At 38.9% G+C, this 15,146-nt stretch overlaps 1 protein-coding gene across 9 annotated transcripts in view; it reads right to left on the bottom strand.

Annotated features, from left to right (window-relative positions):
• The window catches only part of APAF1 (apoptotic peptidase activating factor 1), an 89,515-nt gene that overhangs the window by 69,496 nt on the left and 4,873 nt on the right, over positions 1–15,146 (bottom strand). For 7 of the 9 annotated variants that reach the window (XR_010148413.1, XR_010148414.1, XM_003313880.6 and 4 more), the window contains exons 5-8: positions 6,593–6,776; positions 3,366–3,478; positions 3,128–3,259; positions 147–385 (exon numbers count right to left, since the gene is read on the bottom strand). Coding sequence is in view for 7 of the 9 variants with exons in the window: in XM_003313880.6 (XP_003313928.4) it covers positions 147–385; positions 3,128–3,259; positions 3,366–3,478; positions 6,593–6,776 (668 nt within the window). In the remaining 2 variants the exon portion in view is untranslated. Of the gene's footprint in view, positions 1–146; positions 386–690; positions 886–3,127; positions 3,260–3,365; positions 3,479–6,592; positions 6,777–15,146 lie in introns of those variants that run through there. The other 2 variants (XM_063786993.1, XM_054663444.2) reach the window with 2 other exon arrangements.

Raw genomic sequence — 15,146 nt, 5'->3', positions numbered from 1 at the left:
AGCAGAGGGACTTCTACACCCAACACCCCACCACCTCAGTCCCCTGCGTCTTATCCTTCCAAGGTTCTCTGTAACAACATGCTCAGTACTATATCAAAGCTTACATGCAATAAATACCCAATGATGAGGATCATTGATCCCATTACCTTTGTAGGCACCTTAACGTCCTTCTGAAGGATGGAAAGATCTGTGTAATAATCTTTGATGTCTTCTCTGAGCATTTCAACACTTATAGACATGGCTTCATCTAGAGCCTCATAATCATAAGACGAAGATTTCCTTATTCTCTTAAACTGCTTATTCTGAAGCTGTTTGAGGTAGTACTCCCAGCGATTGGGAAAATCACGTAAAAGTGCACCAATTAAAGATACTACAAGGGGAGAGCCTTAAAAAAAAAAATGAAGTCACTATGCTAATACCATCCTATTTTGTCACTAATAAGAATCGACTTACTTACTTACATTACTAAGAAACAATTTCTGCTGCATGTTATCAAAAGCCTTAAGTATTTATCACTCTTGACTTCACTTCTAGATATTTATTCCAAAAAAAATTAGAAATAAGAAAGATTTCATTCAATAAGTTCCTGATTATCTTTATTAAGTCAAAATAACATAGATCAAATCTGGCTAAGATGTCATTACAAAAAAAAAAAAATATATATATATATATATATATATGCGCCAGTCTGAGCAATATAATGAGACCTTGTCTCTACTAAAAATAAAAATTAGAAAAATCAGCCAGGTGTGGTGGTGTGTGCCTATAGTGCCGGCTACTTAGGAGGCTGAGGTGGGAGGATTGCTTCAGCCCAGGAGGTTGAGGCTACGGTGAGCCATGACAGCACCACTGCATCCTAGCCTGAGGAACAGTGTGAGACTCTGTCTTAAAGAAAAAGAAAAGAATGATTAAGTTTAAGGATATTCATCACAGCACACTTAGAATAGTGAAAAAATCTTAAACAACGTAAACAATGTCCAATAATACAGAAGTGGTTGAATAAATTAAGATATATCAATATTATGCCACTGGTAAATTTTTTTCAAAAAAATATTTAACAACATGGGAAAATGCTCAAGATATAGAAAAAGGGTAAGATCCAGCTGGGTGTGGCGACATGTGTCTGTAGTCCTAGCACTTCGGGAGGCTGAGGTGGGAGGATTGCTTGAGGGCAGAAGTTTGAGACCTGCCTGGGCAACATAGTGAGACCCTGTCCCTACAAAAAAATTTAAAAATTACCCAGGTGTGGTGGTGGGTATCTGCAGTCCCAGCTATTCAGGAGGCTGGGGCAGGAGGATTGCTTAAGCCAAGACATTCAAGCCTGCAGTGAGCTGTGATCTTACTGCACTCCAGCCTGGGTGACAGAGCAAGACCCTGGCTCTTTAAAAAAAAAGGGCAAAATCCAAAACCACATATACATAATCTCAATTTTTTAAATCTTTGTTCTAAAAGACTGGAGGCAATACTCTCATGATGCTAATAATTATCAGGTTATGGATAATTTCTATTTTTGTTTTAGTTTCACACATTTTCAAAATGGACATGCATCACCCTTTGTAATAACTACAAATCAAGCATTTTTTCTAAGTGTAAGATTTCTTTAAAAATTAACAAAACTGGCCACGTGTGGTGGCTCACGCCTGTAATCCCAGCACTTTGGGTGGCCGAGGCAGGTGGATCACGAGGTCAGGAGTTCAAGACTACCCTGGCCAAGATGATGAAACCCCATCTCTACTAAAACTACAAAAATTAGCTGGGCGAGGTAGCACGCACCTGTAATCCCAGCTACTAGGGGGCTGAGGCAGGAGGATCACTTGAACCTGGGCAGCAGAGGTTGCAGTGAGCAGAGGTCGCACCACTGCACTCCAGCCTGGGCGACAGAGTGAGACTCAGTCTCAAAAAATAAATAAATAAAATAAATAAATAAATAAACAAACAAAACTGTGTGTCTATTTGATGGCAGAATGAAAAATAAGGTGGCCAGGTATGGTAGCTCATGCCTATAATCCCAGCACTTTGGGAGGCTGAGGCGGGCAATCACCTGAGGTCAGGAGTTCGAGACCAGCCTGATCAACATGGCGAAACCCCGTCTCTACTGAAAATACAAAAATTAGCCAGGCATGGTGGAACATGCCTGTAGTCCCAGATACTCGAGAGGCTGAGGCAGAAGAACTGCTTGAACCTGGGAGGCAGAAGTTGCAGTGAGCCGAGATCACGCCACTGCACTCCAGCCTGGACGACAGAGTGAGACTTGTCTCAAAAGAGAAAAAAAAGAAAAAGAAGAAAAATAAGGTATTTCCAAGCATAACAATAATGAAAGAAATAATTTTAAGAGTTGATAGATTTGACTGTTTAAAATTTTAAGCTTCTATATGTCAAAAGAATACAACAAATAAAAGGTACACAAAAAACTGGGAAACAGGCTGGACATGGTGACTCATGCCTGTAGTCCCAGTGCTTTGGGAGGCTAAGGCAGGAGGATCATTTGAGGCAAGTAGTTCAAGACCAGCCTGGGCAACACAGCGAGAGTCTATATATAAATTTTAAGTTAAAAAATTGTTTTACTGGGAAATAATACTTGTAAAAATATGACAAAGAGCTAATAGTTTCTATTTTTTTAGTATTTAGAAATAAATTAAAAATACTTATATCAAAAAAGAAAAGTGAGTCAAGGATAATTTCTTAAAGTCAAGGATAACTTCTTAAAACATATTCAATAAACAAGTAAAAAGTTTAACTTCACTAACAAAAAATGCAAATTAAGACACCAGTTTTTACTTACCAAATTAGAACACTATTTTTATAAAATCCCAAGCAAAAACAAGTTTTAAATCTGATTCTCACTCTATTTTTAACTCTGACAGCAGAGGTCACATCTGTGTCTCACTTCTCTCACTAATGTGGTCTCTAACACACTGTGGGTAGATGGTAAATATTATTTTAATGAATAAATAAATACCATAATATCATGTATCCATTTAAGATATCAGAGAACCTAAAATACTAAATCTCCCAGAAAAGTTTTTGGATGTTCATGTGCTAAATTACCATATTCATTAGCTCAATTTACAAAAGGGAAATTATATAACTCCCTATAATCTCCTCATAAACAAATAAATAACCATACCTTTACATTCTTTTATAATACTATGAGCTTGTTCTGGCAAATCTGCCTTCTTCATATTAACAAAAAGGGATAAAATTTCAAGTCCTTTTTCCTTTCCTAAGGAACTCTCCACAGGGACTACATATTTAGGACCTGCAAACAAAAATCACAAGACAAAGTAAGTAATTTGGTATGTCACATATTTAAATGTAATTAAATTAAATATAAAGGTACTAAAAAGTAAACGAATAATCCTTACCCATTACTGAATCTGTAACACTCTTGTCTCTGGTTGTAAGAAGAATCTGACACTGATTGTCAAAAGCTTTCAACACCCAAGAGTCCCAAACATCATCCAAGATCAAGAGAGACCTAATTTAAAAAAAATATATTAATCACTAATGACACTTATCTTAAGCTTCCTTTTAAAAAGATAATCCCACCAGTGTCTTTTAAAATCTACCAAATTAAATTTTTTTTTAAACAAATAGATGGCTAGATCTAGGAAAATGATTCTTCTTCTTTGCTATACTCTTCTCAATATGCTGATTCAAATAAGGAAAAAAAAAATTAGAGACTGCCTTCTCCTCAAACCCTAAATCAGAACATATTAAAATTACAGATCCTACCATAAAAGGTTCAGCCATCACTTACTGAGTGCCAAAAAAAAAAAAAAAAAAAAGCGACCATTACTATCCAAGTAATGGGATTTTCCAACTCAGTCTTTAAGCACCAAAACCAAACTAGAACTGAGCTCAGGTTAGCATTAGAATGAATCATACAATAATGATGATATGTGACCATTTTTTACCTATAAAACTAGCAATTTCATATGTTGTAATCTAAAAGAATATTACCTTTCATTTGGTATACAAGTGGTTTTTTTTAATCAATTTGTTTATTCATAGTAACCAAGAACCTCTATGCCAATTCCCAATTGTTCTCTCCAAAAACTTTTCTAAACTCACTAGAACAGATGAGGGGAAAAAATATAACTAAAACCTGATAGCATAATTATACAATAACATTTTTGTCTGAATGACACACTATGGCTGTACATTACAAAAAAAAAAATACTCTAGGCCTGTAATCCCAGCACTTTGGGAGGCCAGGGCAGGCGGATCACCTGAGGTCGGGAGTTTGAGACCAGCCTGACCAACATGGAGAAACCCCGTCTCTAGTATAATATTAGCCAGGCGAGGTGGCACAAGCCTGTAATCCCAGCTACTCAAGAGGCTGAGGCAGAGAATCGCTTGAACCCGGGAGGCAGAGGTTGCAGTGAACCGATATCGCACATTGCACTCCAGCCTGGGCAACAAGAGCGAAACTCCATCTAAAAAAATAAAAATAAAAATAAAAATAAAGAAATACTCTAGGCACATATATAGGTTGAAAAATTACAAAAGCATAAACCAAATGAGACTGAGAGATTTAAAAAATATGCCTGGCTTTGTAAGCTAGTCTGACACATCTGAAAGTGGCTACATTATTTTACTCAACAGAAGTCAATTTTAATTTTGCAAAAAAGGAAAAGTAGAACTAGGGAAAAGTTACTGAGCAATTAAAGAGGGAAGGGTTAGTGATCTCAATCCTATTTCCTCTACACAGATCAATATCAAGAGAAGGAGGGGCCGGGCGCAGTGGCTCACGCCTGTAATCCCAGCACTTTGGGAGGCCGAGGTGGGCAGATCACGAGGTCAGGAGATCAAGACCATCCTGGCTAACACGGTGAAACCTCATCTCTACTAAAAATACAAAAAATTAGCCCGGCGTGTAGTGGAGAGCCTGTAGTCCCAGCTACTGGGAGGCTGAGGCAGGAGAATCACTTGAACCCAGGAAGTGGAGCTTCAGTGAGCAGAGATTGCACCATAAAAATATAATGAATATGCAACAGAATCACCTAGTAGGCTTTTCCCAAAAATACTCTTCTCACCCTATATTCTGATATTAATACCCTTACCAATTTGAGAATCACTGCCATACTCAGCAACTGCTACATATGAAAGTATACTGCATCCTTGGGTGCATTAGGGCATTTTTAAAAAGTGCAGAGCCACTACCTAACTCTCACTCAGTATACTATAACATTCCCAAGGAATGCTTTATTTATCTTTGTACTTGCAGCACTTGGCCCAGAACCTGGCACAACACTCAATGTTGGTTAAATGAACAAATGAAAGAGAGGCTGTTAAGATGACAGAAATCAAATTGTTGACTGAATCCAAGGTTATACTCTTAAGACAAGCAGCAACTAAACTGCTGTCTCCCTTTTGGCTAATGAAAACTGTGAAACACTTGGTAACAGTGCCTTGCACATAATTATAATGGTAAGTATTTGCTGAATTAATTAACTGTTGAACAAACAAAACAAACTCACTCCTGAAGTACATGGAAGTAGAAGAGTTACATGTATATTTCTAGAAACTAAGACAATCAAACAGAAGAGCCCCATTAAAAATCCTTCCTGACTTTTTTTTTTAATTGAAACAGGGTCTTCCTCTGCCACCCAAGCTGGAATACAGTGGCACAATCTGGGTTCACTGCAGCCTCAATCTCATAGGCTCAAGTGATCCTCCCACCTTAGCCTCCTGAGTAGCTGGGACCACAGGTGTGTACCACCACACCAGATTAATTTTTGTATTTTTTAGAAAGACAGGGTTTCATCATGTTGCCCATGCTGGTCTCGAACTCCTGGACTCAAGCAAACTATCCACCATGGCCTCCCAAAGTGCTGGGACTACAGGCATGAGCCACTGTGCCTGGCCCCTTCCTGATATTTATCAGTTGCCTGCATTTATTCTCTCTTGTTCTATGTTAACCCATTAGAAATAACGGATTCAAAGTAAGAAGTTTGCACTTTCTAGCAAAGACCACTCACCAACTCACCTACTTAAGACATTTCCTGAAAGCCTACAATGGTACATATGAGATGATGTGGTAGGTAGGATGCAAAGAGAAAAAGCAATTTTAGGCCGAGTGGCAGCCACTTTTTTTTTTTTCGTTTTAAATACAAGAGAGAAAAGCAGGAAAGCAATGGTTCTTTCTTTCTTTCTCTTTTTTTTTTTTTTTTTTTTTTTCTGATGGAGTTTCACTCTTATTGCCCAGGCTAAAGTGCAATGGCACGATCTCGGCTCACTGCAACCTCCACCTCCCGGGTTCAAGCGATTCTCCTGCCTCAGCCTCCTGAGCAGCTGGGATTACAGGCATGAGCCATCAACAGCTGGCTAATTTTGTATGTTTAGTAGAGATGGGGTTTCACCATGTTAGTCAGGCTGGTCTTGAACTCCTGACCTCAGGTAATCCAACAGCCTCGGCCTCCCAAAGTGCTGGGATTACAGGCGTGAGCCACTGCACCCGGCCGCAATGGTTCTCTCTTATCCTCTCTATAGAACAGCAGGAAAAAGGCATGATGTTCTCAAGAGGTCAGTAGTTACATCTTATTGGGACATGGGACCTGACACACCAACTAAATTTGACCATCGGTACCTTGGGTGTTTGCGAAGCATGAGAATGCGGAGACGGTCTTTAGCCTCTTCAATATTAAGTGGAAGCCTCTGGGAAAAACTCTCATCCTGATCCAACCGTGTGCAAAGATTCTGCAGTTTCATCAGAAGCCCAGATTTGTCTTGTTTCCCAACTGAAACCCAATGCACTCCCCCTGGGAAACAACCTAGTGAGGGAAAGAATAATGAACTTAAGGCCTTTCAACAGGAGTACTCCTTTAAATGGTTTTACTGTTAAGCATCAGATTTACTCCAATTTACAATCCCATCACATCTTCAACTTCTCTTGATTTAGAGTAGAAATTTTACGTGCAAGATACTGGTAGGCTTTATATCCTGAATCTAAGACAAGTTGAAGATGTGAAGAAACTGAAGTTTGAAGTAAATCTGTGGCTTATCGGGAAAATCTTACCAAGTAAAGTTTTATGATCTTTGTCCTGTGTTGTCAGTGATCACTGCACAGCACAGTTTCTAAACCTTGTACTTCTGACTTTTTGGGATGGCAATTCTTTGTTGTAAGGGACTGTCCTATGCATTATAGGATGTTTAACAGCCTTTTTGGTCTCTATCCACTAGATGCCAATAGGATTCCCCTTCACCAGTACTGACAAACAAAAATGTCTCCAAACATTGTCAAATGTCACCTGGGGGGGTGTGAAATCACCCCTCGTTGAGAACTACTGATGTCCTGGAACATATAACTCACCCATTAGGGTTTTCTTATACAGACTTAAAATAGGAAGTTAGATTCAAGTCTGGCTCTACTGCTTACTAGCTAAGCAATCTTTATCAAATCATTTAACCTCAGTCTCATTGATTATATTGAAATAAGGCTGTCTAGCCCACCTATTTCAGAGTTGCTGTGAAAAATTAATGATATAAAATATGTGAAATTGCTATGTTAAGTATAAAGGATTAAAACAGGTTATTAGTGTTATGGATCTGAGAGCAACTTACCAATATTAAGCTTCAAACTAGTAAACACTATGAATGGCCATGATTATTATTACTGTTATCATCATCATTGTTAATTGAGCCATAAAACATCTTGAAATATGTATTTTTATTTACATATTGTCAGGAGCCAAAATCTTAAGTCTTCATAGACTATACTTAATCACCTCCACATAAATATACATATATAAAAAAGAGGGGTCCCTATGTGTAAAATATGGTAAACAGTAGCATTAGATCATTCCAGTAGCATCAATCATAAAGATTTATGTGATCTTAAACATACCAAAAAAAGCAAAAAACAGACTCAAAGATAAATGAATTAAATTACACCAAAGGGCAATTTATTTACTGGTATTCACAAATAATTAAATACAAATATAAATCACTACTTTAAAAACCTAACCACCCAAAAGAGATACTTGTATATATGCACAAAGATCTATTTACATCAGATATTTATTGGGCACTATTCTAAGAGTTCTCTGTATGTTCATTCATTTAATCCTATAGCACACTATCAAGCAGACACTATTATCTTCATTTTGAAAATGAGGAAACTGAAGAATAGAAAAGTTGAGTAATTTGCCAAAAGTTACACAGCTAATGAAGTAGAGTTGAGATTCAAACTTAAAGCATCAATGTTCAACTTCTACACTATTCTGCATCCACAAGAATATTCACTGCAGCATTGTTTGCAACAGGAAAAAGCTGGAAACAACCCACCTTAACCTACTATCCCATTGCAGGCGTCCAAAGTTTCAGGCAGGCCCAACTGAACCTTATATGTAAATGAAGTTTGGAGTACTGAATAGGACTTGACATATTAATTATGAAAATTAGACTTTTTATAACTTGAAGTGACGTGGAGTCTTTGAACCTGCACAAGGTCAAGGAAAGGATCAGTCCCAGAAAAGAGGAAGTAAGCAATGGTCCGGATGAAGCCTTGAGGAGCAAATACCTATTCCACTTCCCAGCATAGAGAAAAAAATCGGTTTTCACTCCAGATAAGGAGAGGACTAAAGAGTCAAGAGTATGTGCTAAGAAGCAACTGAATGATGGACAATAAAATGATGGACAATGATGGCTGAAGTCTAGGAGAGGACTGATAGTATGAATAGAGAGGATATTCTGGAATCAATGGATGAGAAGTCTTGGTAAGTCTATAGCATTAAACTTGAATAAAATGGGTGGAGGTGGGTAAAGAGTAGAAGAGAATGCTCAACATCAAGATTTCAAAAGTGCTGTAGTTCTAGTAATGACAAAGATCAGGGTCTAGCCTGTAATCAGGGAAGAGTTAAGAAATGTTCACAGGAGACAAAGAGGTTAAGGAGGTAAGAGGTTAAGGTTTTGGATGACTCATCCACACAGGTATCAAAATCACTAAGAGTGCTAACAGACAAAGAGCATAAGAGGAAGGTTATAATCTACGAACTCCAATCTCAATGAATGAGACGGTGATTACATCAATAGGAAAGGTTAGAGACATGAACCTCAAAGCATTCAGCTGGAGAAGGGAGTATTAATGGTCTGGATGAGACAACAGAGAGCAAGAACAATGCCCACCCATTTCCTGGTGCTAAAGTATGTGGGATATAAAGGAAAAAAGTTGCCATGTCACTTAAGAAGGTTATGGAGAAGGTAGTAAACTCAGGAAACTGCCCAGTTTCAGATAAGGCAAGACGGCGAATATTCTAAGAAGTTGATGATACAAGAGAGTTTCCTGCTCACAGAGGAGTTCTACAGGGTATGGCAGAAACACATAGGAATGACAGAAGAAGACCTAGATCAGAATTTGGCAATGTACTGAATAGTGACTGCATGAAAGTCTAAAATATAACAAACAACTGGAGACAGAGAACTCTACAGTAACTGAGGTAGAGACAGGGCTGTGAAGCCTGGTTTGATTATCAGTGTCAATGTCTTAGAAGAAGGTAGACAAGCCCTACTGCTTACTCCTAAAGTTTCCTGAGGTCCCCTCGGGCCTCCTTCAGTGTAAGTTTGCAGTTATGAAACAGCAAGTCCTTGAGACTTCACTTAAACTTAAAGCTGTGTTCTGTATGTGTATATATTTATAAATGCAGAGAATAAAGTTTGGAAAAATTTACTCTGAATTGTTAACCAAGATTATCTCTAGGATAAGATTTAGAATTTAGAGCCTGGCACGGTGGCTCCCAGCACTTTGGGAGGCCAAGGTAGACAGACTGCTTGAGCCCAGGATTTTGAGACCAGCCTGAGCAACATGGTGAAACCACGTCCCTAAAAAAATACAAAAAATTAGCCAGGCAAGGCCGGGCGCGGTGGCTCATGCCTGTAATCCCAGCACTTTGGGAGGCCGAGGTGGGCGGATCACGAGGTCAGGAGATCGAAACCATCCTGGCTAACACGGTGAAACCCCGTTTCTACTAAAAATACAAAAAATTAGCTGGGTGTGGTGGCAGGTGCCTGTAATCCCAGCTACTCGGGAGGCTGGGGCAGGAGAATGGCGTGAACGCGGGAGGCGGAGCTTGCAGTGAACCGAGACCGCGCCACTGCACTCCAACCTGGGCGACAGAGTGAGACTCTGTCTCAAAAAAAAAAAAAAAAAATTTGGCCAGGCAACGTGCTGTGCGCCTGTGGCCCAGCTACTCAGGAGGCTGAGGTGGGAGGATGACCTGAGCCTGGAAAGTTGAGGCTGCAGTGAGCCGGGATCATGCCACTGCACTCCAGCCTAGGTGACAAAGTGAGACTCTGCCTCAAAAATAAAAATAAAAAGATTAAGAATTTAGGAGAAAGCAAAAAGGAACAAGTAAGGAGAACTTTTATTTCTTTTTAAATGAAAATACTTTTAAAATATTTAAACAAACAAACAAAAACAGACAAATAAACTATCTGTTGCCTTAAGTTTCCATTTTTTTAAATTTGTACTACCTAAAATTTGTAAAAATCGGCCAGGCACAGCAGCTCACACCTGTAATCCCAGAACTTTGGGAGGCCGAGGCGAGGGGATCACTTGGGTCAGGTGTTCGAAACCAACCTGGCCAACATGGTGAAACCCCATCTCTACTAAAAATACAAAAATTAGCCGGGTGTGGTGGCACACACCTGTAGTCCCAGCTACTTGGGAGGCTGAGGCAGGGGGACTGTCAAGAGGCAGAGGTTGCAGTGAGCTGAGATCATTGCACCCCAGCCTGGGCATCAGAATGGGGCTCTGTCTCAAAATAAAATAAAATAAAATAAAATTTGTAAAAAGCATCCCAAGATTAAAGGTAAAGAAAGCATCCTGATATAGCTACCTAGTAAATTCTTTCATATTTTAATTTACGTACCTATTACCTAGGGTCAAAGGCCTTTTCCCCTAAATTTATAACTAAAAATTTAGGGCATTTAAATACATGCAAGAAAAGAGAAAACACTACCAGCTTTAAAAAGGCAAACAGACCAAATGACCATCTGATATGTAAATCTCTAACCATCACAATATAACATTTAGTTAAAAACTGAACCATTAATTCCACATTTCAGAAAGAATCTAAACATCTTGACTATGGGCACAAGAGGGAGCAATTTAGCTTTGCATGAGGAGGCTGCATTTACAATTCACTCAGAGAAACTAATTCAGAGAAAAGTTGCCTTTATTCAGGGAAAACTCCACACTATTTTCACAGGAGGCTTATCCTGGTAGCAATTAATAATCTAATAACACAAAGAAATCTTGGAAAGGACAGAAACAAATAGGAACACAGCCTATGAAGAAAGCATCCATGATTAAAAACCAACATACGAATACAGTAATGTAAAATGTCACTACTGTATTTAAAGATACGTCAATTCTTTACTATTTCCCTACAAATAAGAAAAAATTAAAGCATTGAAATTTCAAAAGACAACTGGGTTACATAAAACTGTATAGACATAAATAGTTAAAAACTATATATATATATATATATATATATATTTTTTTTTTTTTTTTTTTTTTTTTTGAGACGGCATCTCACTCTGTCACCCAGGATGGAGAGCAGTGGTGCAATCTTGGCTCACTGCAACCTCTGCCTCCCATGTTCAAGCGATTCTTATGCCTCAGCCACCTGGGTAGCTGGGATTACAGGCATGCGCCACCACGCCCAGCAAATTTTTGTATTTTTAGTAGAGACGGGGTTTCACCATGTTGGCCAGGCTGGTCTCAAACTCCTGACCTCAAATGATCTGTCCACCTCGGCCTCCCAAAGTGCTGGGATTACAGGCATGAGCCACCACACCCAGCTAAAAGTTAACAACTTAATATTCTTTAATTTATGCCAATCACCACCCAAAGAAAACATTTCCATAGGAACCACAATTTTAATCAAATTTAGATCTCTTATATTATCTGTACTTTTAAAAGAAAAGGTTTTGCAATACAATTAAGTGTCAAAAATCCAATGTTCCTGTATTTGAGAACGGAAGTGAACTCCAGAGATTAAAATTTATCTTTGGGAAAGCACCTATTCTTGAATTAGTGGACATACAAAGGCAGACTCCAGAGAATAAAGAACTAAATATGAATAATAAGACTGTAATAGGACTACTTGAACAAAACTCAGGAAACACAAGTTAGAAGACAAAAAAAAAACTGATTAGTTTGACTACATCAGAGTTCTCATCTACTGAGAACACCCAGGAAAAAAATTAATCAGATGGCAAATTAAAATAAGGTATTTAAAAGTCTAAAACCAGCTAAGCACAGTGGCTCACGCCTGTAATCCCAGCACTTTGGGAGGCGAGGCAGGGGGATCACCTGAGGTCAGGAGTTCGAAACCAGCCTAACCAACATGGAGAAACCCCGTCTCTACTAAAAATACAAAATTAGCCAAGCGTGGTGGTGGGTGCCTGTAATCCCAGCTACTCAGGAGGCTGAGGCAGGACAATCGCTTGAACCTGGGAAGCAAGAGATTGTGGTGAGCCAAGATTGCGCCATGGCACTCCAGCCTGGGCAACAAGAGCGAAACTCCATCTCAAAAAAAAAAAATAAAATAAAATAAAAGTCTAAAACCAACAAAGTGTAATGTCTAGAATATATAAGAAACTCCTAAAAAGCAAAAAGAAAAAAAAATTGGAAACCCCAATGGAAAATAGACAAATAATATAAACAAAATCCATAAAAAAAGAAACCCAAAAGGCTAACAACAAGCTTATGAAGAAATGTTCAAACTTGAGTTACCAGAGAAATGCAAAGTAAAAGATACAACTTTATAGAAGTTTGCCTGGCAAAAATTACAAAGCTGGAAAGCTGGATCATACCAACCGTCACTGCACAAGTAAAATTATCGGAGTCCCCATACTCATATGGGGGAAATGTACAGACTGGAGGGGAATCAAATTTGATATTTGTATATCCTATCATTTAGTAATTTTGGCTGGACATGGTGGCTTACATCTGTAACCCCAGCACTTTGGGAGGCCAAGGTGGGAGCATCACTTGAGCCCAGGAGTTTGAGACCAGCCTGGACAAGATAGCAAAAACCTGTCTACAAAAAAATGTTTAAAAACACACCAAGCATGGTGGCTTACACCTGCAATTCCAGCACTTTGGGAGGCCAAGGTGGGTGAATTGCTTGAGCTCAGGAGTTCGAGACCAACCTGGGTAACATGACAAAACCCCAACTCTACAAAAAATACAAAAATTAGCTGGGTGTGTCAGCATGCACCTGTGGTCCCAGCTACTCCGGAGGCTGAGGTGGGAAGATCACTTGAGCCCAGAAGGCAGAGGTTGCAGGGAGCCAAGATTGTGCCACTGCACTCCAGCCTGGGTGACAAAGCAAGACCCTGTTTCATAAATAAATAATTAGCCAGGCATGGTGGCGTGTGCACCCAGCTCCTCAGGAGGCTAAGGTGGGAGGATCACTTGAGCCTAAAAGTTTGAGGCTGCAGTGAGCTATGATATGGCCACTGCACTCAGCCTGGGCAACAGGGTGACACTCTGTCTCTTTAAAAAAAAACAAAAATAAATAAATAATTACTAATTTTGCTCCTAGCTACAAATACCCAAGAAATTCTTACTCACATAGAAGTTCAACCCAGCTTTGCTGCAGCAGCAGAGAGTTGGATACAATCTACATATCCATTTACTTAGGGTAATGAGCAGTAAAATGGGTTGGTGGCAATCAGGTGTAACAAATAACATGTATACACAGCAACAAGGATAAATCTTAAAAACATTGTGTCATGGGAGATAAAAAACAGAATAATACCATAACATCTATGCAAATTTAAAATACCTGCATACCAACAACATACATATTTTACAAGAGTACACACTTTACACAGACATTTACAAAGAACATACATTAAATACATTAGGATTGTCCATGGAGAGGGGAAAGGAAATAAGAATAGGAAATTTTGAAATGGAAATAAATAAATACAGTGAAAAGCTCAGCCTAGTACAGATCTACTATAATAAGCCGTGAACTAAGGAATATGAATAACTCAGTCCTCTGAACTTGAGATCCCACAAAAGTACGAGGAATATGAATTAAGCTCACATGTACAGTTGCCAGTATCTCTAGGATTTTCTCAAAACAAAGTAGTTAAAACCTGTTCCAAGATAACAATTTATACAATATGACTCCTGAATATTTAATTCCATAGATTGTTAGTCAATTTTAATCCCTAGAATTGAAAATTCATCACAATAATGTAGAGCAATTTAAATGGGGAGAGGGAGTGTTCTTTTAAACCTATAAATTGGAATATTATAAATACACAAAGAAAGTTCATAATATTGAAAGGAAAACTCATTCCTTCACACTAAAGGAACTTAAGCTAAATTTATCCTGAAATATCCTTAGTGATCAACTTTGCAGTAGGGGTTTAAAAAAATCCTTGGCTCTGAGACTTGAAAGGAGCTAAGTCTCAGGAAACTTCTCTGTAATGATAGAGGGGAAAAACCAAGGGTTAGGAATTGGGCATACTTCTGATAAGAGTATAGTCTATACCACTTACGAAGGCTATGAAATTAAACTGAGGCCATGTGTACACATAGATGTACCCTAGCCTCCATATTTCTAAGTCTCTTAGAGGCTTACTACTTATTCCAATCATTCTGTCTAAACTGTCTTAACCATAGATCATGTTATACACACATATTAAAAAAAAAAAAAAAAAAAACTTTTTTTTGAGATGGAGTCTTGCTCTTGTTGCCCAGGCTGGAGTGCGGTGGTGCAATCTCGGCTCACTGCAACCTCCGCCTCCTAGGTTCAAGTGATTCTCCTGCCTCAGCCTCCCGAGTAGCTGGGATTACAGGTGCTCACCACCACACCCAGCTGATTTTTTTTTGTATTTTTGGTAGAGACGGGATTTCACCATGTTGCCCAGGCTGGTCTTGAACTCCTGACCTCAGGTGATCCACGCCTCAGCTGGGATTACAAGCATGAGCCACCGTGCCTGGCCTACTAAAAAAAAAATTATTAACTACTAGAAGTTGGGAACTGTCTTTGAATTCCCCTAGAAGTGTCATACAGAGAGAACACACTGATGAATGAGAACACACTGATGAATGGGGGCAGCCTAGAACTGATGGAGCTATACAACTATTCCTGATGAATACCCTGAGAACCTACCAG

The sequence above is a fragment of the Pan troglodytes genome, chromosome 10 (genome assembly GCF_028858775.2).
Source record: "Pan troglodytes isolate AG18354 chromosome 10, NHGRI_mPanTro3-v2.0_pri, whole genome shotgun sequence".
NCBI classification, from domain to species: domain Eukaryota; kingdom Metazoa; phylum Chordata; class Mammalia; order Primates; family Hominidae; genus Pan; species Pan troglodytes.
This window is presented reverse-complemented; position numbering and strand designations above follow the sequence as displayed.